The 19,406-nt window shown below is 35.1% G+C and overlaps 1 protein-coding gene across 2 annotated transcripts in view; it reads right to left on the bottom strand.

Moving 5' to 3' along the window:
• The window catches only part of LOC135222958 (homeobox protein php-3-like), a 657,411-nt gene that overhangs the window by 80,773 nt on the left and 557,232 nt on the right, over window positions 1-19,406 (bottom strand). For both annotated transcript variants that reach the window (XM_064261424.1, XM_064261425.1), the window contains exon 4: window positions 15,582-15,776. In XM_064261424.1, coding sequence (XP_064117494.1) covers window position 15,582 — 1 coding nt within the window. In that variant the 5' untranslated portion in view covers window positions 15,583-15,776. The remainder of the gene's footprint in view (window positions 1-15,581; window positions 15,777-19,406) is intronic.

The following is a 19,406-nucleotide window of genomic DNA, read 5'->3' as shown; positions in this document are numbered from 1 at the left end:
TAATGTATGAAATTCCGCCCCCCCACATGGTTATACGTTTAAAAATAAAATGAAGTATTTCTTCCGTTTTTTGAATTTTTAACACTTCTTACCCCAATTCTCATCTAGTCTAAGGCTTATCTATGCCTATATCCGTGATTCTCTAAGCCATCACGCTACCTGCATAGTTTAAAGCTTTTCTGCCTAATTGAAATGGTTATGTTTATTCTCTTTCAGATAAATGGTGTCATGATCAACAAAAAGGGAATGAAAGAATACCCCACAAAATTGAGTTTTTATTATTAGTCTGTAATTTTTGATGCAATAATTACTTTTCCATAGGATATTTTTCCTTGAAGTTAATTTTTAGTATTTTGCCTTAACACTCTATGAATAAAATGAAATACGTCCAACGCAATGAATAATGCAAATGACGTAACATTACTGGAGATTAAATAACCAAAAAATTTTATTTACATTACTTAAATTTATATTACATATATATATATATATATATATATATATATATATATATATATATATATATATATATATATATATATATATATATATATATATATATATATAATGTATTTATGTCTGTGTATAAAACATATACCTATCTCATTTCAAGTGAAATACTAATTACGTAGTCACTATAAATATAATTACAGACAATCACAGTACATTCATAACATACTGCCTTAAACTATGCTTGTTTTTTTTTAAATAGATTTTATATTATTGGTTTAATCTGGGATCATAAAACGTTTTTTCTTGGCATTTCAACTGAGAGCAAAATAGAAATCTTATCTAGGACATTAATTTGGGATATAATTTATGTGAATAAAAATAAGCTTTACGAGTAATTACCGACATAGTCATGAACATATAAACTAGAACATAACACTATTTACTTGTGACTATCATTATGCTGATTACGATCAAACGTAGTATAACATACGAGGGCCTTGTTATCAAGATTTTCACCGTTACCCTCATAGTTCTTAAAAAAATAAAAATAAAAAATAAACTATTTAGGCTGGTCATTGCAATGACATAGGACTATCAGCTGTTGGTTCAGGAAGACCTACGAGGATTTTCGTTGTCTATTTGTTTTATTTGATAAGTTTCTCTCAAAATGATAGATATATTTATATTATGTGAAACTTTTTATGCACAACAGCCAGCCCGAGGTTTCCATCGTTAAAAGTAATATAGTTATCACATAGTACAGATATTATAAATAGATACTATATATATATATATGATATATATATAATATATATATATATATATATATATATATATTATATATATAATCTTATATATATATTATATATAATATATATAATATAAATTTTTGGCAATAGCCACAGAGGTGTATCAAGAATACACGAAAGCGCAAGGTACTACTGCATTTCATTTTTCCTGCCTAGGCTCTTGATATACAATCTTCACCTGTAACCTCTGATCGTATAACACACACACACATACACACACGCACACACACACACACACACACATATATATATATATATATATATATATATATATATATATATATATATATATATTATATATGTGTGTGTGTGTGTGTTGTGTGAGTGTGTGTTGTGTGTTTTTGTGTGTGTGAGTGTTTTCAATGAATGTAATACATTTTCCTTCTCAGAGTCCTGACACACAGCTTTCAATCAGAAGAATACTGCTGAATATTTCATTTTACGGATTATTGTACATTATTATATTTTTCTTGAATTATAGAGTATTTTAGACATTTCCCTATAGGAAATCATTCATATTTGTGATACAAAATGCTTTGGGATATTTATGTAAAATGATTTACGTATAAGGTACAGATATTCTTGAATATTTGCCATGCATAAAAACCTTTGAAATAAAACTTCATGTGCTAGTCCATAACCTATGTATGTATGTATGCATGTATGTATCTATGTGTGTATTAGAAATAAGAGGGGTTCCTATGCAAGTCTGTGAAAGTCAGATGGAGAGTCTAAAAAAAATATAAAATAATGTGCCCAATGGATGTTTAATTCCCAGTTCCACGAGAATTAATTCCATCGAGAAATATTAATAATAATAATAATAATAATAATAATAATAATAATAAAATAATAATAATAAGAAGAAGAAGAAGAAGAAGAAGAAGAAGAAGACGAAGAAGGTGTGTGTGCCTCAGAACGAGGAGGAGGAAGGAGAGGGCAGGAAGTGGGGAGAATGAATGTGTGGGGAGGAGGGAGAAGGGGAGATAATGCCCCCGGGGGCTGTTCGTTAGTTAAGTGAAGAGAACCATTATTAGATAAGGAAAATTATTGTAACAAGGGCCAGACGTAGAAAGTGACGCAAGTGGTGCTAATGAGCTCACATAAAAAGCCGTCTTTTGAAATTGCAAGATTGTTATTATGAGTTTATCTCTCTCTCTCTCTCTCTCTCTCTCTCTCTCTCTCTCTCTCTCCCAACGTTATACCTTTAGCATTATAAAGATTACAGCTTCTCAAACGAAAGAGGAACGCAGTATAGGCTTAACAAACACAGAAAGTTGAGCCATCTGGAAGGAGTTAAAATCTATAACTATTTCTACCACTGGAGAACTTTGTATACATTAGTTTCGTAAAAGCAAAAACTAAAGAAAAAAGATAAATAAATACTTCATTTCGAGGTCCCTAAAGATGAGGCGTCCTTCACATTGGGCAGAGATAATCGGTAAGTAATTCAATCTTAAAATGGTTGAGAAAACGAAGAGAGAAAATTATTCTTCATATAGATTTATTAGGCTACTTCCTGAGAGTTATGGAGAAGTCACTAAGTACAATTTTAGGGACCTTGTTAATCTGTGAGACAGAAAGCTAAGGCAGCCTTATTTTTTTTTCTTTTTTAATCATATTCCCAGGAAATGTTTCGAGATAACAGTACAGATATACGGAGTTCAGATATCTATACTGTATCGGGAAACGCAGACATGCCATGCACACACCAATACATACATACATACTAATTATTATATATATATAATATATATATTTCATATATATATATATATATATATATATATATATATATATATATATATATATATATAATATATATATTATATATATACATATACATATACATAATACATATATGTATACTATGCATGTATATAAGTTCTCAATGAAACAGCAGTTTAAAGAGATTTTTTTAAAATGTCATGGAAGTGACTGATAATCACGTAAAAATTTAAATTTAGTTTCAAACGCTGAAAAAAAGAAAGGCCGTTTACAAGTGAAATGTTACCTTATTGCGGTGGTGATAGTGTGTGTGTGTGTGTGTGTGTGTGTGTGTGTGTGTGTGTGTGTGTACAAGTATAATTGGATGAGGGTAAGGTTCCATGAGGAAGGGTGAGGCGAATAATTGTTAATCTGTATAAGGGGAAAGGTAATAAATGTGAACGTAAGAAATATAATGGTATAGAATTATTGAGCATTCCAGGAAAAGTGTATGGTAGGATGTGATTGGTAAGGTCTGTAATGGGGGTGGGGGGGATTAAGTATGTTCAAACAAGAAAGGGGAATGGGAGGAGCAAATGATAAATCTAGGAAAAACCTATGATAAAAATGCTAAGAGTAATGTGAAGGGTAGGCTATGAAAATGATTGTACGTTTGAACTGTGGACGAGAAAGTAAGTATAAATCCAAGTTGTGTTGTCCCTTAGTAACTGGTTAATATTCAAATGGATAAAATGACACCAAAAGTCAAGGAAGGGACAAGAGATGTACTAAGTGCAGACTGTGGTAAAAGAAAGGAAGTTATACATAGTGTGTAGGGGCTGATGTTTAAAAACGACACATTGTTATTGGTGGTAGTGACAAGAAGCTTCAGAGGTCAGTGAAAGAGACTGAAAGCACTTGAAGTGGAGACAGTTAAAAGTGAAAGACAGCTAAACCAAGGTTATGGGAGTAAATGGAAGGGAAGAAGATAACACAGACCGGATGATAAATAGTGTGGCTGATTAAAACACATTTAGGAAGTAACAGAAATGGATGATAATGAGGGAGAAAGGGAACACCACATCAGGTGAAGAAAACCAGATCAGGCGAAGAATTAACCATTACTGAGCCAATTCTCTTGGATGGAAGGTGACGTTTGGAAGCTGAACGTGAATAAAGGAATGTGGAAGATATTGCAATCCGACGATGTAAAGAGGTTGGCGCAGACGAAAAGATGAATAACTGTTCTGAGGTGACTTCGTCAAGTGAGGAAGAACAGACAACGAAGGTTGCAGGAAGAGACGGCTAAAAATTCAGAGGTTTGGAATGGAGAAGGAGACCGAGCAAGTTTTGACTAGACAGGGTGAATGAGAAGGTTTGGATGAAGGGTCTTAATACCTAAGGAAGCGTGAGAATACATTTGAATTAGAGATGAGTAGGCAGCATGTATAAGGGAAGGTTAAGGGGAGTGGTGGGGTGGGGGTTGGTTTGGGAGGGGAGGACTGGCTCGTTGCTAATGATCCTACTGGGTAGGTACCCGAAGCAGACATAATGTATAGTCAGTCTCCTGAAAAGGGGTTCCTCGTTCCTTCACCAGGTAAAGGACTGACGTTTCAATGACAGTTAACGTGTTTGTCTCTGGAACTACCGGTCTATTGCATAAACGGATTATATGTATACATACACACACATGTACATATATATGTCAATATATATATATATATATATATATATATATATATAATATATATATATATATATATATATATATATATATGCAAAGCTATAGATATGGTGACTTCCCAATACTGTCGGGCATTACATGGACATTATAGACACTACATCAGGAATAATGAATTTTTCAGTGGAGTATCTCCGAAACTGAGAGAGAGAGAGAGAGAGAGAGAGAGAGAGAGAGAGAGAGAGAGAGAGAGAAACACAGATTTCGCATTTGCATTATAGGACGTGATCTACCAAAGGATTTCCTGGAAAATTATGACATTTTGGAAATAGGATAAATTAGCCTTTTTTCAAAAGGTAACTTTTGAATGCCACGCCATAAACAAGCTTCGAGGAAGTTAATGTTTAATCTTCAACTTATTGAAAGATGGCAACTGAATAGAATAATCACCTTACCCCCTAAACTAACTCTGCTATAAACTGCAGAATCCATATTTTGAGAAAAATTCTCCAGTGATCTTGATTACTTTACCTTAAGCCAGAGGCTTATATAGTCTATATGTTGTTAACAACCCCCAGTCAGCACTCAATAACATTAACATATTGAATTTCCTCTCCACTAGGACAAGTTTATTGCAACATGCAAGTCTTCTCATTAAATACTGTGGATTTAGTAAACAGAAATATTGGAGAGAGAGAGAGAGAGAGAGAGAGAGAGAGAGAGAGAGAGAGATGCAAGTCTTCTCATTAAATACTGTGCATTTAAATAAAACAGAAACTATACGAGAGAGAGAGAGAGAGAGAGGAGAGAGAGATATGCAAGTCTTCTCATTAAATACTGTGCATTTAATAAACAGAAATACTAGAGAGAGAGAGAGAGAGAGAGAGAGAGAGAGAAGAGAGAGAGAGAGAGAGAGAGGATATCCTTTTGTTCATTTCCCCTCATTGTTGTTTTCGTTAAGCTGGCCTTATGCCAGAACGGGCTCTTGCTCATAGAGCAGCCCGTAGATTTTCCTTCAGCCTGGGGAGCTAAGTCAATAAGTAACATTCTTACATATTTGCCAGTTACTTGTATTTGAATGCAAAGCATTTTTTTTCTCTAACCTATTTCAGCTATGAACGCTTCATTTTTGAGTTATTCCTGAATTCCTGTCTTATGTACTTCACAGTATATATATAAGAAAGTTTCAATGGATCTAGATACTGCTCAATACATTTATGTATTGTATATATATATATATATATATATATATATATATATATATATATATATATATATGTGTGTGTGTGTGTGTGTGTGTTTGTGTGTATACATAATATATATATAATATATATATATATATATATATATATATATATATATATATATATGTATATATAATATATATAATATATATATATATATATATATTATATATATACAGTGTATTTTCAGTTACACAAATCTGCGGTGGATCTTTGGATTCATGATATTAACATTATTTTTCAGAAGATGAATCCTATTCATATGTAACAAGACCACCAAAGGAGCCACAAAAAAGCAAAAATGAATTAACAGATTGATAAATGGATAAAAATATAAGTAAATCCTTAAAAAAACATGGAGGATTGTATCAGTGTAGTTATGCATTGCATCTTTGCTTGAATTCGTGAAATTCCAATTACATTTAATGCAATTACACAAATATTCAGGCATGGACGAGACTATTGAATGTTCATCAGTAAATCCAAAGACAAATAATGTGCAAAGGCTTGAACGGATCAACTTTAGTTGTTTGTTTAGGCATTCCAAAAGTAAGGAATCTTGTAAAGGTAAGAAAACTTGGGAGGGATCTATCCACTGGACCAAAATTCTCGAACTCTGTGAACAACTATCGCACATCTGCCACGAATAATAATAATAATGTAATAATAATAATAAATAATAATAATAATAATAATAAATAATAATAATAATAACTAATAAAATAATAATAATAATAATAATAATAATAAATAATAATAATAATAAGTAATAATAATAATTCAGCAAATAGAATCTTGTTTAATAACCTAAATAAAAAAATCTAAGATTCTGTCACCCAAAATAAAACTATTTCCTAAAATGTTTAATAAACTAGTACACAAGAATGTGAACATCTCTAGAACACAGAAAGAAATCACTCTCAGAGGGTAATAATAATAATAAACTATAATAATATAATAATAATAATAATAAACTAATAATAATAATAATAATAATAATAATACTAATAGGGAAAAGCTCTCTATCACGAGAGTTCATGAAATGTTCTAAAGGGTCCACAATAATATAATTGTTAAAAGTTCGTGTAAATCTTATAAAACTTTACGAACGCTTTCGAATCCCCCCAGAGAAGGGTTTGAAAGATTTTATAAAATTTTCATAAAAGTTTTACACGAACTTTTAACAATTATATTATTGTGGATCCTTTAGAACAAAAATGATAATAACAGTAACTTGTTTAATGACCAAACTAATAAAAAATCTAAGGTTCTGTTTATCAAACAAGAAAATTTACATTCGTAGAGGACAGAAATGAGGAACAAAACGAAGAGTCACACAAAAATTCATTTTCAGTGTTCAATCAAACACACGAGAGAGCCAGCATCACCGGAGGCCTCTGGCTATACGTACAATGAGAAGGTAGTTGGACGGAGAACAATCCTCCATTATCAAAACCAGTTATGCCACCCCTTCCACTTTCTCCATGAAATTTGAGTTTTTATTCGTCATATAAAAAAGAGACATCGAATGTCTTTAAAAGAAAAAAAACTAACTTCGTCTCAAGGAAGCTGTTTTCGGTCATCAAACTTTACTTTGAATGTTGCTGAATATTTTACGAAATATTGTTCGGTTATGATGTTCACTTATATCATTAGGATAGGAACACAACTAAAGATTCGATTTTACAACCAATCCATTCTTTTATTATGCATGCAATCTAAAGAGCCTCATCTTTCACTTTTATTTTGATTATTTACTTTGAACCATCAGTTTTCACCGCGGTTCATATGATGATATAACTGTATTAATGCAGTGAACTAGCATACATTAATGCAGTAATTTAAAAAAAATCGTAGGGGCCCATAGTGTATTACAAATGGTTTAGAGATATTCCATTTTTCTCTTTATATATTCATCTTTTCTGTGAAAAACCAATCGTCTGACTGAAATCAAACTTGTACAAACATTATCAAGAAAAAATTATACTAAGTACAGGTGCAACAATCTCTTTCTAAAACAGCACTTTTTATATTTGTAGTTCTACTCCCCGGAAGTTCATGTTTTGTGTAAATAAACTAAGTATTCGAAGTCTGGAATATCAACTGAAAATATTGCATTAAATAAAATGCACTTAGAATGATTCCAATACTTTTGCAAAAAAAAATTCCTCCTACGAGATTCTCAATCTGAAAAAAACCAAACCCACTTTAAAATCTTTACGATAGAGAGAGAGAGAGAGAGAGAGAGAGAGAGAGAGAGAGAGAGAGAGAGAGGAATTTCCTCCCTTGCCTGCACGTATATATGAATGCTGAGAGCCCTGATTTATCAAATGGTAATGCCACCACCATCATCACACTCTCATCAACATATTCAAATTCGACCGGCGGAATGCAAACAAACCAGTCCTAGCAGCGTAACGATTCCAAGGATCCTTATGAACTACTGGAGGAGGAGGAGGAGAAGGGGAGGATTTTTTTTTTTTAAATAGATCGGGGGCTCTTTGCCATAAGAAGTTGCGTCATTTCAGATAAGGGGGCGATTGGTTTCAGTGAAAGCAAGGTGATAATGCAGATGGCGACTTCTGCTCGACATTGGCACGCTTCACCTTATAAACATTCTTCTAGATATATTCATAATGATATTAAACATTCTTCTAGATATTCATAATGATATTAAATATCCTTTTAGATATTCTGAATGATATTAAACATTAATCTTGATACTCTTAAGGATATTCTTAATGGAGACAGAGCAGATCTTATAACAGGGGTTATATACAGCTGAATATTAGGGCGAACTTAGATAAGAATGGGTAGGAATGCATATTTATACAGCACGCGAGAGAGCACACGCACGGACGCATGTATATACATATATACATACACATGCATACATGCATATACATGTGACACTGGTTCACATGTCTAAGTTTTCCTCAATCATGATAGGTCTTTGCTGTTATAAAACTGCTTGCTTTTTATTTATTTATTTATTTTTTGTGAACAAGTCTTATTTGAATAATTACAAGACAGGAACAAACTTCCGACATGGCCATTCAACAGTGTCAACATCAACTCATAACATCCTATCCCTGGTATAATTTCTGTAGGCTTGTACAATTTTAATGAAGATGGGTAAGATGGGTAAGATGGAAGAGGTCATCCAATGAATGATTTCTCACGTTCTCTAAGACCACTCTCGATTGTAATTAAGAATGAATACATATATAAATGATGAAATAAATAATTAAACAAAATCTGTTGCAGCTCTCAACCTCGCTTCTTTCCAGAGCAGAGAGATGTTCAAGGTGTTATTTTTATATTTTCAAATTTAATTACGGCTCCGTTGTGGCCGTGCACTCAACTGATCAGTTCTGATGACTGAAAGATAAGTAGTGTTGAATATGTGCAATTAAACAGGCTGAAATAATTAGCATCAAATGAACGCAGCCTCCCTCATAATATACACATCCTGCCAGTTAAACATATACGTTAATTAAGATTTCTGAAGACTTAAAGACAAGTATTTTATATATTCCCCATCAAAGAGAAAAGTGGAAAACTCAATACGAAAACCATCACTAATCGCTAGTTCTACTTGTTCGAAGGTCAGTCAATCAGAATATCTCTTATTTATTATCTGTTATTTCTTTTTAAGTGGGCGGAATGAATTTCAGGTGCTGGACAAGTATATATCACAAACTAAATCGTTCTCAAAAGCTAAGACAACCCCCTCCCTCCCTCGCTCCCCCCGGCCCAGACTCCCTCCGCCAAAATGACCTATTCGATAAATAATCCATATTCCAATTGATCAAGTTATTAAAGACTCACATGACGTCACAACTTACTGGCTTGGGCACGGTAGTAGCAACCCAATTGTTATTATGTAATAAAAACGAAACGATTGCAGCCGTGGACAAGGCACTTACAGAACCCATCATCACCGTGGAGAGAGAGAGAGAGAGAGAGAGAGAGAGAGAGAGAGAGAGAGAGAGAGAGAGAGAGAGAATCTGAAATATAGTAATCTTAATATACAACAACGGAAGAATCATTGAATGTTACAATTAACTACTATACCATGAATGAGAGAGAGAGAGAGAGAGAGAGAGAGAGAGAGATCTGAAATATAGTAGTCATAATATACAAACAACGGAAGAAACATTGAACTTAACATTACAATTAACTACTTGTACCAGAAAGCGAGAGAAGAGAGAGGAGAGATAGGACGAGCGAGAGGAGGAGAGAGAGAGAGAGGAGAGAATCTGCAATATAGTATCTTAATATACAACAACGGAAGAAACATTGAATATTACAATTAACTACTGTACCAGGAACGAGAGAGAGAGAGAGAAGAGAGAGAGAGAGAGAGAGAGAGAGAGAGAATGTGTTCTTTGGAAGGCTCCAAACTTCCACAATCGCCGGACCTCACGCGTTTACATACAGCTCCTTCTTTAACGACTGCCTGTTTTGCCCTTCGATAATCAATTGCTAGAAACGATGCAGAGTGGGCTGACAGTATACACAGTAAATCTCTCTCTCTCTCTCTCTCTCTCTCATTATTCCGTAGAACACGGGCAAAACTTTGACTTTCTGGCTCTAGTATGCATACTTTATTTCACCGTTTGACACACTTTATAAAATAACAAAACTCTCTCTCTCTCTCTCTCTCTCTCTCTCTCTCTCTCTCTCTCTCTCTCTCTCGTTATATTATGATACACGAACAAAAATTTGGTCCAATAATAATCTGACCTCAATGTGCATACGCAATTTCACTGTTTTAACCATCCCCCCCCCCCCCCCCCCACCCCCCCCCCCCTCTCTCTCTCTCTCTCTCTCTCTCTCTCTCTCTCTCTCTCTCTCTCTCTCTCCAGTTAAATCATGAAACAAGAACAAAATCTTCTACCCTCAAGGTGCACACATCATTTCACTCTCTGATAACAATCTAACCCCAGTGGGCACAGAACATTTTACCGTTCTATCAGCTTCAATTATAAAATAATAATAAAAACAATGTTATCAATAACATGTCAATTTTTCTGTGACGTCACTCCCTTTCCTCGCCAAAACCGGCCAGCGGCTCCATTTGGGGTTTAGGACCGCCCCTCCCCCTCTGTTTATAAAAGTGAAAACCTATTTGTTAAAGACTCGTCCAGGGCTAAGAAGCAAGCTACGTAACTACGACCGCTAAACCCCCCATTCCCCCTCACCCCCCCCCCCCCCCCCCCCCCCCCCCCCCCCTCCCCCTCCCCCCCCCCCCCCCCATTCCCCATACCAGATCCCTCCTATAGGGACCCCACGCCCCGGGGAGCCAAAGTCTTACCACGAGAGCCCGGGATCCCGGAATTCGAGGAAGCAACGGTGCTCCGAAGGGGGAAGGATGGAACGCGAATACTCCAGCCCCCACAGAGGGATTGGTTATGAAATTGCCCTGCAACCATTTTGATGTCTTCGAATGAAAGGAAGTGAAGGTTTCACAAACACACATGCTCACACATACACACACAAACACATATGATATATTTCTATATATAATATATATATATATATATATATCTTAGTTATATATATTTATAATATATATATATATATATATATATATATATATAGATATATATATAATATATATATATATATATATATTATATATAGAGAGGATAGAGAGAGAGACGGGAGAGAGAGAGAGAGAGAGAAAGAGAGAGAGAAGAGGAACAAACACATTTACAGGGAGAGCAGTGGGAATCGAGGGGCGCCTACAGTTTATATGGAATTAGAACGTGCCTAAAGACACGTACGCCACGTACGCGCGCACGCACACACACAAACACGCATACGAACAGAAGATGGCGGAGGGGGAGGGAGGGGTGCTTGAACCATATAAGGGAGAGTAATGGTCACCTTCAGACCCAACATTTGAAGCATGCAGCAGGGACCCTTCAGCCAGATTCTTGCGAGCCGTGTGTGTGCGTGTGTGTGTGTGTGTGTGTGTTTGTGTGTGTGTTCTCATTCCTACAACGGACTCGATTCGCTTCATACCAGCTGTCTGTCATGTCTGATTTGACCGGTTATGGAACACTGTCCCGTTACATTAAGGACTGACTGGGGAAAAATGACTCAAAATAACTCACTTATGATTCTTGTATATACATACAAGAATATATACATACATATGATATATATATATATATATATATATATATATATATTATATATATATATATATATATATATATTATATATATATGACTTTTGCCACATGTAGCAATAAGAAGTACAATTCGTTCCAATGTTTACTGTTATACAAAGTAACTAAAGTCCCATTTAATGATTAACTTTTTCAAAGATCTCACCATCTACCTAACTTGGATACGGTATTAATTATTGTCATATACCTCATGAATTGTTTTTTCACACATAATAATAAACATATAATTCGTTCGCATATTGACCTTTATATAAAGTAACTGAAGTCCCATTTATCAAGTAACTTTTCCAAGACCCAAGATCTACTTATCATTTCCCTCCCTAACTTCGATAAAGTCAATATAATCATAACCATAAATCTGCATATACCTAATTAATCGTTTTTCCACACGAAATAATAAATATAGTTCGTTCCAATGTTTACCGTTATATAAAGTAACTAATCTCCCGTTTATCAAAAATCTTTTCAAAGATCTCATCTATCCATCATAGATAAATTAATATGATTATTCCCATCAATCTCTCCTGCACACAATCTTGAACACCCACCGCAGCAAAGAGAAGTTTGGCATCCTGAGTTGGTCTTCATTTTTTCACAGTCATCTCTTGACATCTCCAATGCGCTCCACCCTCCATATTTATCTATTCCCTTCCATTAGTTAAAGGTCATCCCCACTCCACCACCACCAACCCCCCCTCCAACTACACGTTTACAAACAAGCTGGTTCTTATCATTATTATACTGTGTATCTGCGGACATCCCAGGGACGCCATCATGGTATGTATGCCACGACCAATGAACCCGACATAAAGACTCTCTCTCTCTCTCTCTCTCTCTCTGTGTGTGCGTGCGTGTGTGTGTGACTAGATGATGGCGAACTACCTATGCATAGAATGTTATTTGGAAAAGTGTATGCTAATTTTCAATCAGCATACATTTGTGCATTTATTTGACTGAATGTAAGATCGATACTTAAAAAAAAAAAAAGTTATATTTAGGAATACAGAATTTTATCTTCATTCTGAGAAATTCTGACAAAACTCTTATGTAAAGCCTATCTTTTTTCAGTATTTATAAATATGTTCTTGCTCTCTGCAGACAACACACGTAACTCATAATACTCTCTCTCTCTCCTCTCTCTCTCTCTCTCTCTCTCTCTCTCTCTCTCTCTCTCATTCCACTTCTAAAAGGTTTCTTTCATCTGAGAAGGCACAATGCCAGAGTTACCCACCTAAGTTTTATACACACACAAACACACAACACACATAGACACACACACACACACACACCTCTAACGCAAGATTCAAGGCATCTAAGGCAGGTAAGCCAATTGCATCAGCAAGCATTTGATTACAGTCCCGATAGGACGCTCTCGAAGAAGGCCCCCTGTCCATTTTTTTTTTACCTTTCTCTCCCGGATTTGAATTCCTCGAGGTTTTGTTGAAACTTCGTTTGTTTATTTTCACTAAAAATTAACTTTTTAATTTTTTTTCTAGAAATAATGTCTTAGTTATAATAAGCTATATCAAATTCAATCAGCAGAATGCACTCATAAAATCAAAGCAATGAAAAATATCTGGTTCTGTATTAGTAACTGTATCTGATATTGTAACTGTAACAGGCTAAAATAGAGACTTTGAAAAGGAGAAAGAACCTTGTTACAATTTGAAACTGAAGCTAAGAATATTCGCCAAAGAAAATTAAATAAAACTTGTTACCCACTCACGAAGATGAACCAAACGTTATGTTCATTACTGAAACTTATAGAAGAGAAAACATATCCAAATGTGAAACAGCTCATTTTAAATGTTGTATTCAGAAATTAAGAACGGTTGAATAATAGACTATGTATTAGATTAAATTATAAGAGAAATAGTGAAAACTTCCAGGGTCAATTACAGTTCATCAACAACTCATGGATTCTATACAAAAAAATTGGAATTTTCGGGCAAAAAAAAGGGAAAAGAAGAAGAGCATATACTCTTTCTAATAATGATTATACCTCGTGATGAAAAATGAGAAGTATATAGCTTTTATAAACATAGCATAGACAAATAAAATGACAAAAAAATTAATTGAAAGGGTGGCTTTCACAATATGCACATAATAAAAAAACTAACTGCAAACAGCAATTGCTTTTGAATGCACTTTATAAATGGAAAAAAGTTGTGAAAAACAGATGATTTATTTGAAATGAATTTATGATGGCAAAGTAGGTTAAGAAATGTGTGATTTAAATACTATCTTTCCTGACATGGATAGATTAATCAGGTCACACGTACTACCGAGGTCATACAGGTGTTGGAGGGGAAATAACTTCTCACATAACTTCAGAACCTGAGATTAGATGAAATGTCAAATTTAAGTCGCTATCAGTCACACGAGGCTAAACTCCAGGCCGTCTGTGGACATTCAAATATCACGAGACAAAGTTATTAGCTATGGTAAGGATTCAACCCAAGGGTTACACGACGTCATCAAAGTGAAAGGTCTACATAACCACTTCATATTACGGGATGGAGTATAAGTTGAAGGTGCTTATGACGAAGAGATCCTCTATTAATATTCGGTTGCACGATATGTAACCAAATACATAACCTTGTGCCCCATTCAGACCACTATAGAAACTGTAACACTGCATATCACTCACACAAACACCATTCTCCTTCGATACTCGTACAGTTGTGCCATAAAAATCCAGTTGTATAATTATGTAACTTTTGTAAAATGTAAAAACAAAGGCTTTCAAACAGCTGAACAGTTTAAACAAAGAGGAGGAACAAGGCTCAGGTGTCCGAAAGTCTTCGTTTTTAACTTTTACAAATGATACGACTTATTTATATGTGAGTTTTTTTTATTATACGACAGTTTAATCACGACATTGGGTTTTTCTAAGCATTCTTACAATTCTTACAGTAGGCCTGCGTAACCTTTGACCTCATTCATAACAGAATCAGTCCTTCATTAATTATTCTACCTTGGTCTCGTGTCTCTTGTAATTACTGGTGTTCTCTCATATATTTACACTAACACTGTCGTCAGTCCATTTATATGCACTCAGAATATGTCACAATCTCACAGGCTTTATAACCCCATGGCTACGTATATAAATGAACTTAAATTCTAGTATTCATGATATGAGTTAATTCCCTTAAAAATTACACACAATATAAAAGCATAACTTAAATATATAGAGAATAAATTATAATACTTTGAAAGAGTTTTGAAGCTTTCAAGGACAGATAAATTCATAGTAATTACTTTACCAATCGTAAAAAATATGATGAAATTGAACTACTTTACTTTACCAGCCGTCAAAACATTGATAAAATTCAACTTTACTGGCAAAACAGAGACTTTTACAGTAATTACTTTACCAATCGTCAAACTAATGGTGAAATTGACTTTGATCATTAAAACAACTGACTACAGCTAAATCTACTCTCTAAGACATGAACAAGAAATGAACTTAAAATAGTATGTACTTGTAAGGCCTCAATCCGTGCTGGACATGAAGCTAGTAGGGAGGGAGAGAGGGGGAGAGGGGTGGGGGGTGTGTGGTTTCTAACCGTGAGTCCTTTTTTTTAGAATTCAAAAGGTTGCTGTCGAAGTCGGGCAGGGGCTAGGAGGGCCTCTGGTCCTGTCGGGGTCGTCCTCGCTGGAGGCATTGAGGTCACACCCTGCAAGAAAAAAAAAGATAAGAGAAATTAATAGATGCCTTTTCATAATATGTATAAAGAATAAAAAAAATTGCAATGTTTCTATAGATATTATATATACCTATATATAGTATGGCATGATATAATTTTACATATATGGCCCTTGTACATGTGCATATATATATATATATATATATATATATATATATATATATATAATATATAATAATAATAATATATTATTATATATATATATATCTATATATATATATATATATATATACACATATATATATACCTACAATATATATATATATATATATATATATATATATATAATAATATATATGTGTGTGTGTGTGTGTGTGTGTGTGTGTGTGTGTGTGTGTGTGGGTTTACGACATTGTCCGTAAGTATATTTTCTCTTTCATCAATTCTTTTCTTTATCATGAAATATAAAACACGCTTTAAAAATACTGTGATTTTGGCAGCTGTGGAAATGAAAGAGTTGAATGAGTACAAACTAAAGTATATAGTCTACCTGTCTTTTCTAAGCAAGATAAGAAAAAACAACGCACCAAAAAGGCAAAATACACTTTTCAAACCTTTGTGAGTATATTTATATAACAATGAAACGACATAGTGGACACTTAAATGTTTAATTTGGCAAGGAATCTTACCTTCATTTAATAAGGATATAACTTTGAAACAAGCATTTGTATAAATATATAAAACAGCGCGCCACGACAATGAGAAACGACTGCCATATCTTAGTTTTAGGCCTACGACGAGCTCCGTTTTCTATAGACCTAAGTTATCGATCTGGAGCTGACGTCACCCAAGCCACGCCCCCACCAGGAGGACTCCTCGCACAGATTGGCGAGGAGAAAGGGACTCGGGGAACATTTCTCGCGTTGCGAACTCGCGAACTTCTCCGCCCGTTGGCTGATTGCATTGTTATCAAAATCCTTCGGAGGGAAAGAGAGAAGGAACGACTTCCACGCACTCGACGCCTCGTCTAAAGGGGAAAAGGAAAAGGAGGAGGACTGCCGAGGAGGCTCCTTTCAAATTCAAATCGAGGCGCAGGATACGTCGAGAGAGGGAAAAAGTATTCGAAGGTTCGACAGGGCGGCAAAACTTTAGTCATTCGATAAAATGGTCGATTCCGCTGCTCCGGCGCCGTCACAGAAATGGAAGCGGCGTCGGATATTGGACAGACGTTAAGGATGGTTCTCAATTCGTTAAATGAAAGGAAGTATCAGTACAGGATAAAAAGATATAACATACTATTTACTGAAACGATGTTTACCGACATACTCACGGGTTTATATACGAGACTTGAGTAATTGTTTAATCAATCTTATGCCTTAAAAAAAGACTGTTTACGTAAATAACCTGTCAATCACATCACTGAAAACCTAATCAGGAAGTAAGATAGCACAGCAAATAAAATAATCTGAGGAAATATGAATTATAGAAAAAGCAAAGTTGACGAAAATACACGACCTGACAACCCACAGGCAGAGGGAGAAGCGGGTGAGGGAAAGGTCCTTTGCCTTAGACTTTAATTAACGGGACAGGAGTCTACATAGAGTTGTTAACGATACCTCCGTTAACAATAATAACTATGATGGAATCAGAAATTCTAAACTTGTTTTTATTATCATTATTATTCAGAAGATGAACTCCATTTATATAAGGAACAAACCCACCAAAGCAGCCATTGACTTGAAATTCAAACTTCCAAAGAACATGGAGTTCATTTGAAAGAAGTAACAGAAGGAAATGGGAAATACAGAAAGGAGAGATCAGTTATCAAGAAGAAGAAGAGGAAGAAGAAGATGAAGAAGAAGAAGATGAAGAAGAAGAAACAAACAAACAGCCAAAACAATTTGATACTTAACATAAGCATCCCAACGCATTAAAGCAATTTTTACATATTATTACCATTACAAAATAAAAAAAATGTCTGAAACTCCCTACGCTAAACGCACTCATCTACTTCCCTGTTTACTTCAGAACTCTCTCTCTCTCTCTCTCTCTCTCTCTCTCTCTCTCTCTCTCTCTCTCTCTCTCTCTCTCCTCTTCCCCTCTTACCGTACGAAGAGAAGAGTCGGCAGCAGCAGCAACAGCAGCCAACAACCAATAGCCATTTACATGCTGATCAATTTGCAACAGTGCAGCCTTATTGATTATGCAGATCGACGGTTGCTGGGCATGGCTAGACTGCCAGGTGGTGAGGGTGAGAAAATCCGCGCTGGGTAGGTGGGGTAGGAGCGGGAAAGGGGATGGGGGAGGGGAGAGGAGAGAAGGAGGAGGAGGGGTCCCAGAGAAACGGGTTCCCTTGATGGGCATGAAGGGAAAGGGAGGAGGAGGAGGAGGAGGAGGAGGAGTAGAGAACAAAGCCGGGAAGAAGGGTTATAGGGACTAAGATGGAAGACTGGAAAGAGGTGAAAATGGCCCCATGGTGGGGACACGAATTGGTCGAGGGCTTAAAATAAACTTGGAAGGGAATTCCGATGTCATGATTCCACCGAGGAATTCTTTGATGTCATAATTCCACCGTACTTCGATGAAGTTTAGTGAAATTCTGATGTCATCATTCCACGGAGGAATTCTTTGATGCCATAATTCCACCGTACTTCGATGAAGTTTAGTGGAATTCAGATGTCATCATTCCACCGAGGAATTCTCTGATGTCATAATTTCAAGGTACTTCGATGAAGTCTGGTGGAATTCCGATGTCATCATTCCACCGAGGAATTCTCTAATGTCATAATTCCACGGTATTAAAAGAGTTGAAGGGAATTCTAAAGTCATAATTTCAAGGTACCTGAATAAAGTTTATTGAAATTCTTATATCATAATTCCACTGAGGAATTCTGATGTCATAATCCCGTTGTACGTAAATAAAGTTCACGGGAAGTCCTATGTTATAATTCCACGATACTTGAATAAAACTTAAAGGAATTTTTACGTCATAATTTCAAGGCACTCAAAGTTTAGGGGAATTCTGATGCCCTAATTCCACGGTATTTAAATACAGTTTAATTGAATTCTGACGTCACAATTCAACAGTACCCCACAAAAAATGTTTAAAGGTCTGGCGTCATAATTCTACGGTACTTGAATAAAGCTTAAATAATGTTTTAAGTAAATCTACGGTAACGAGAAAGTTTTGACAATGGCAGAACAATAAGAAATAAAATGAATAATTTTCCAAGATTCTAATAAAATTTGGACAACTGAGAACTATACTTGTCTGTTCCTCTCTGTGAGTATACCATGACAAACAACTTCGCGGGTGACTGAGTTCTTTACTAATTATTCTAATTCCTCAGTACAAGAAATAATTAAGCTGAGATCCTCATTTCTTTAATTTGAATTTGTTTTTGATTTATTACAGATTAACTGCTGATGTCTTAGGTCTACCCAGGAGAATGGTAGGCATGGACTACCCGCTAGGCCTGTGTTATTCTTAGTCCCCTTCGATATAAGATAGTCCAGTAAACAGCTGATATAGCTCCTGAAGCAAACGGCAGGCTTGTCATACATTCAGTACCGGTTTTGCTGCTCACTGGAAATATTATACTTAAGAATGAGTATAAGGCAACGATTCATTTGTAGCATCGTAAATTCAGTGAACTAATC

The sequence above is a fragment of the Macrobrachium nipponense genome, chromosome 8 (assembly GCF_015104395.2).
Source record: "Macrobrachium nipponense isolate FS-2020 chromosome 8, ASM1510439v2, whole genome shotgun sequence".
NCBI classification, from domain to species: Eukaryota; Metazoa; Arthropoda; class Malacostraca; order Decapoda; family Palaemonidae; genus Macrobrachium; species Macrobrachium nipponense.
Note: the sequence above shows the minus strand (reverse complement) of the source record. Positions and strands in the feature narration are given on the sequence as shown.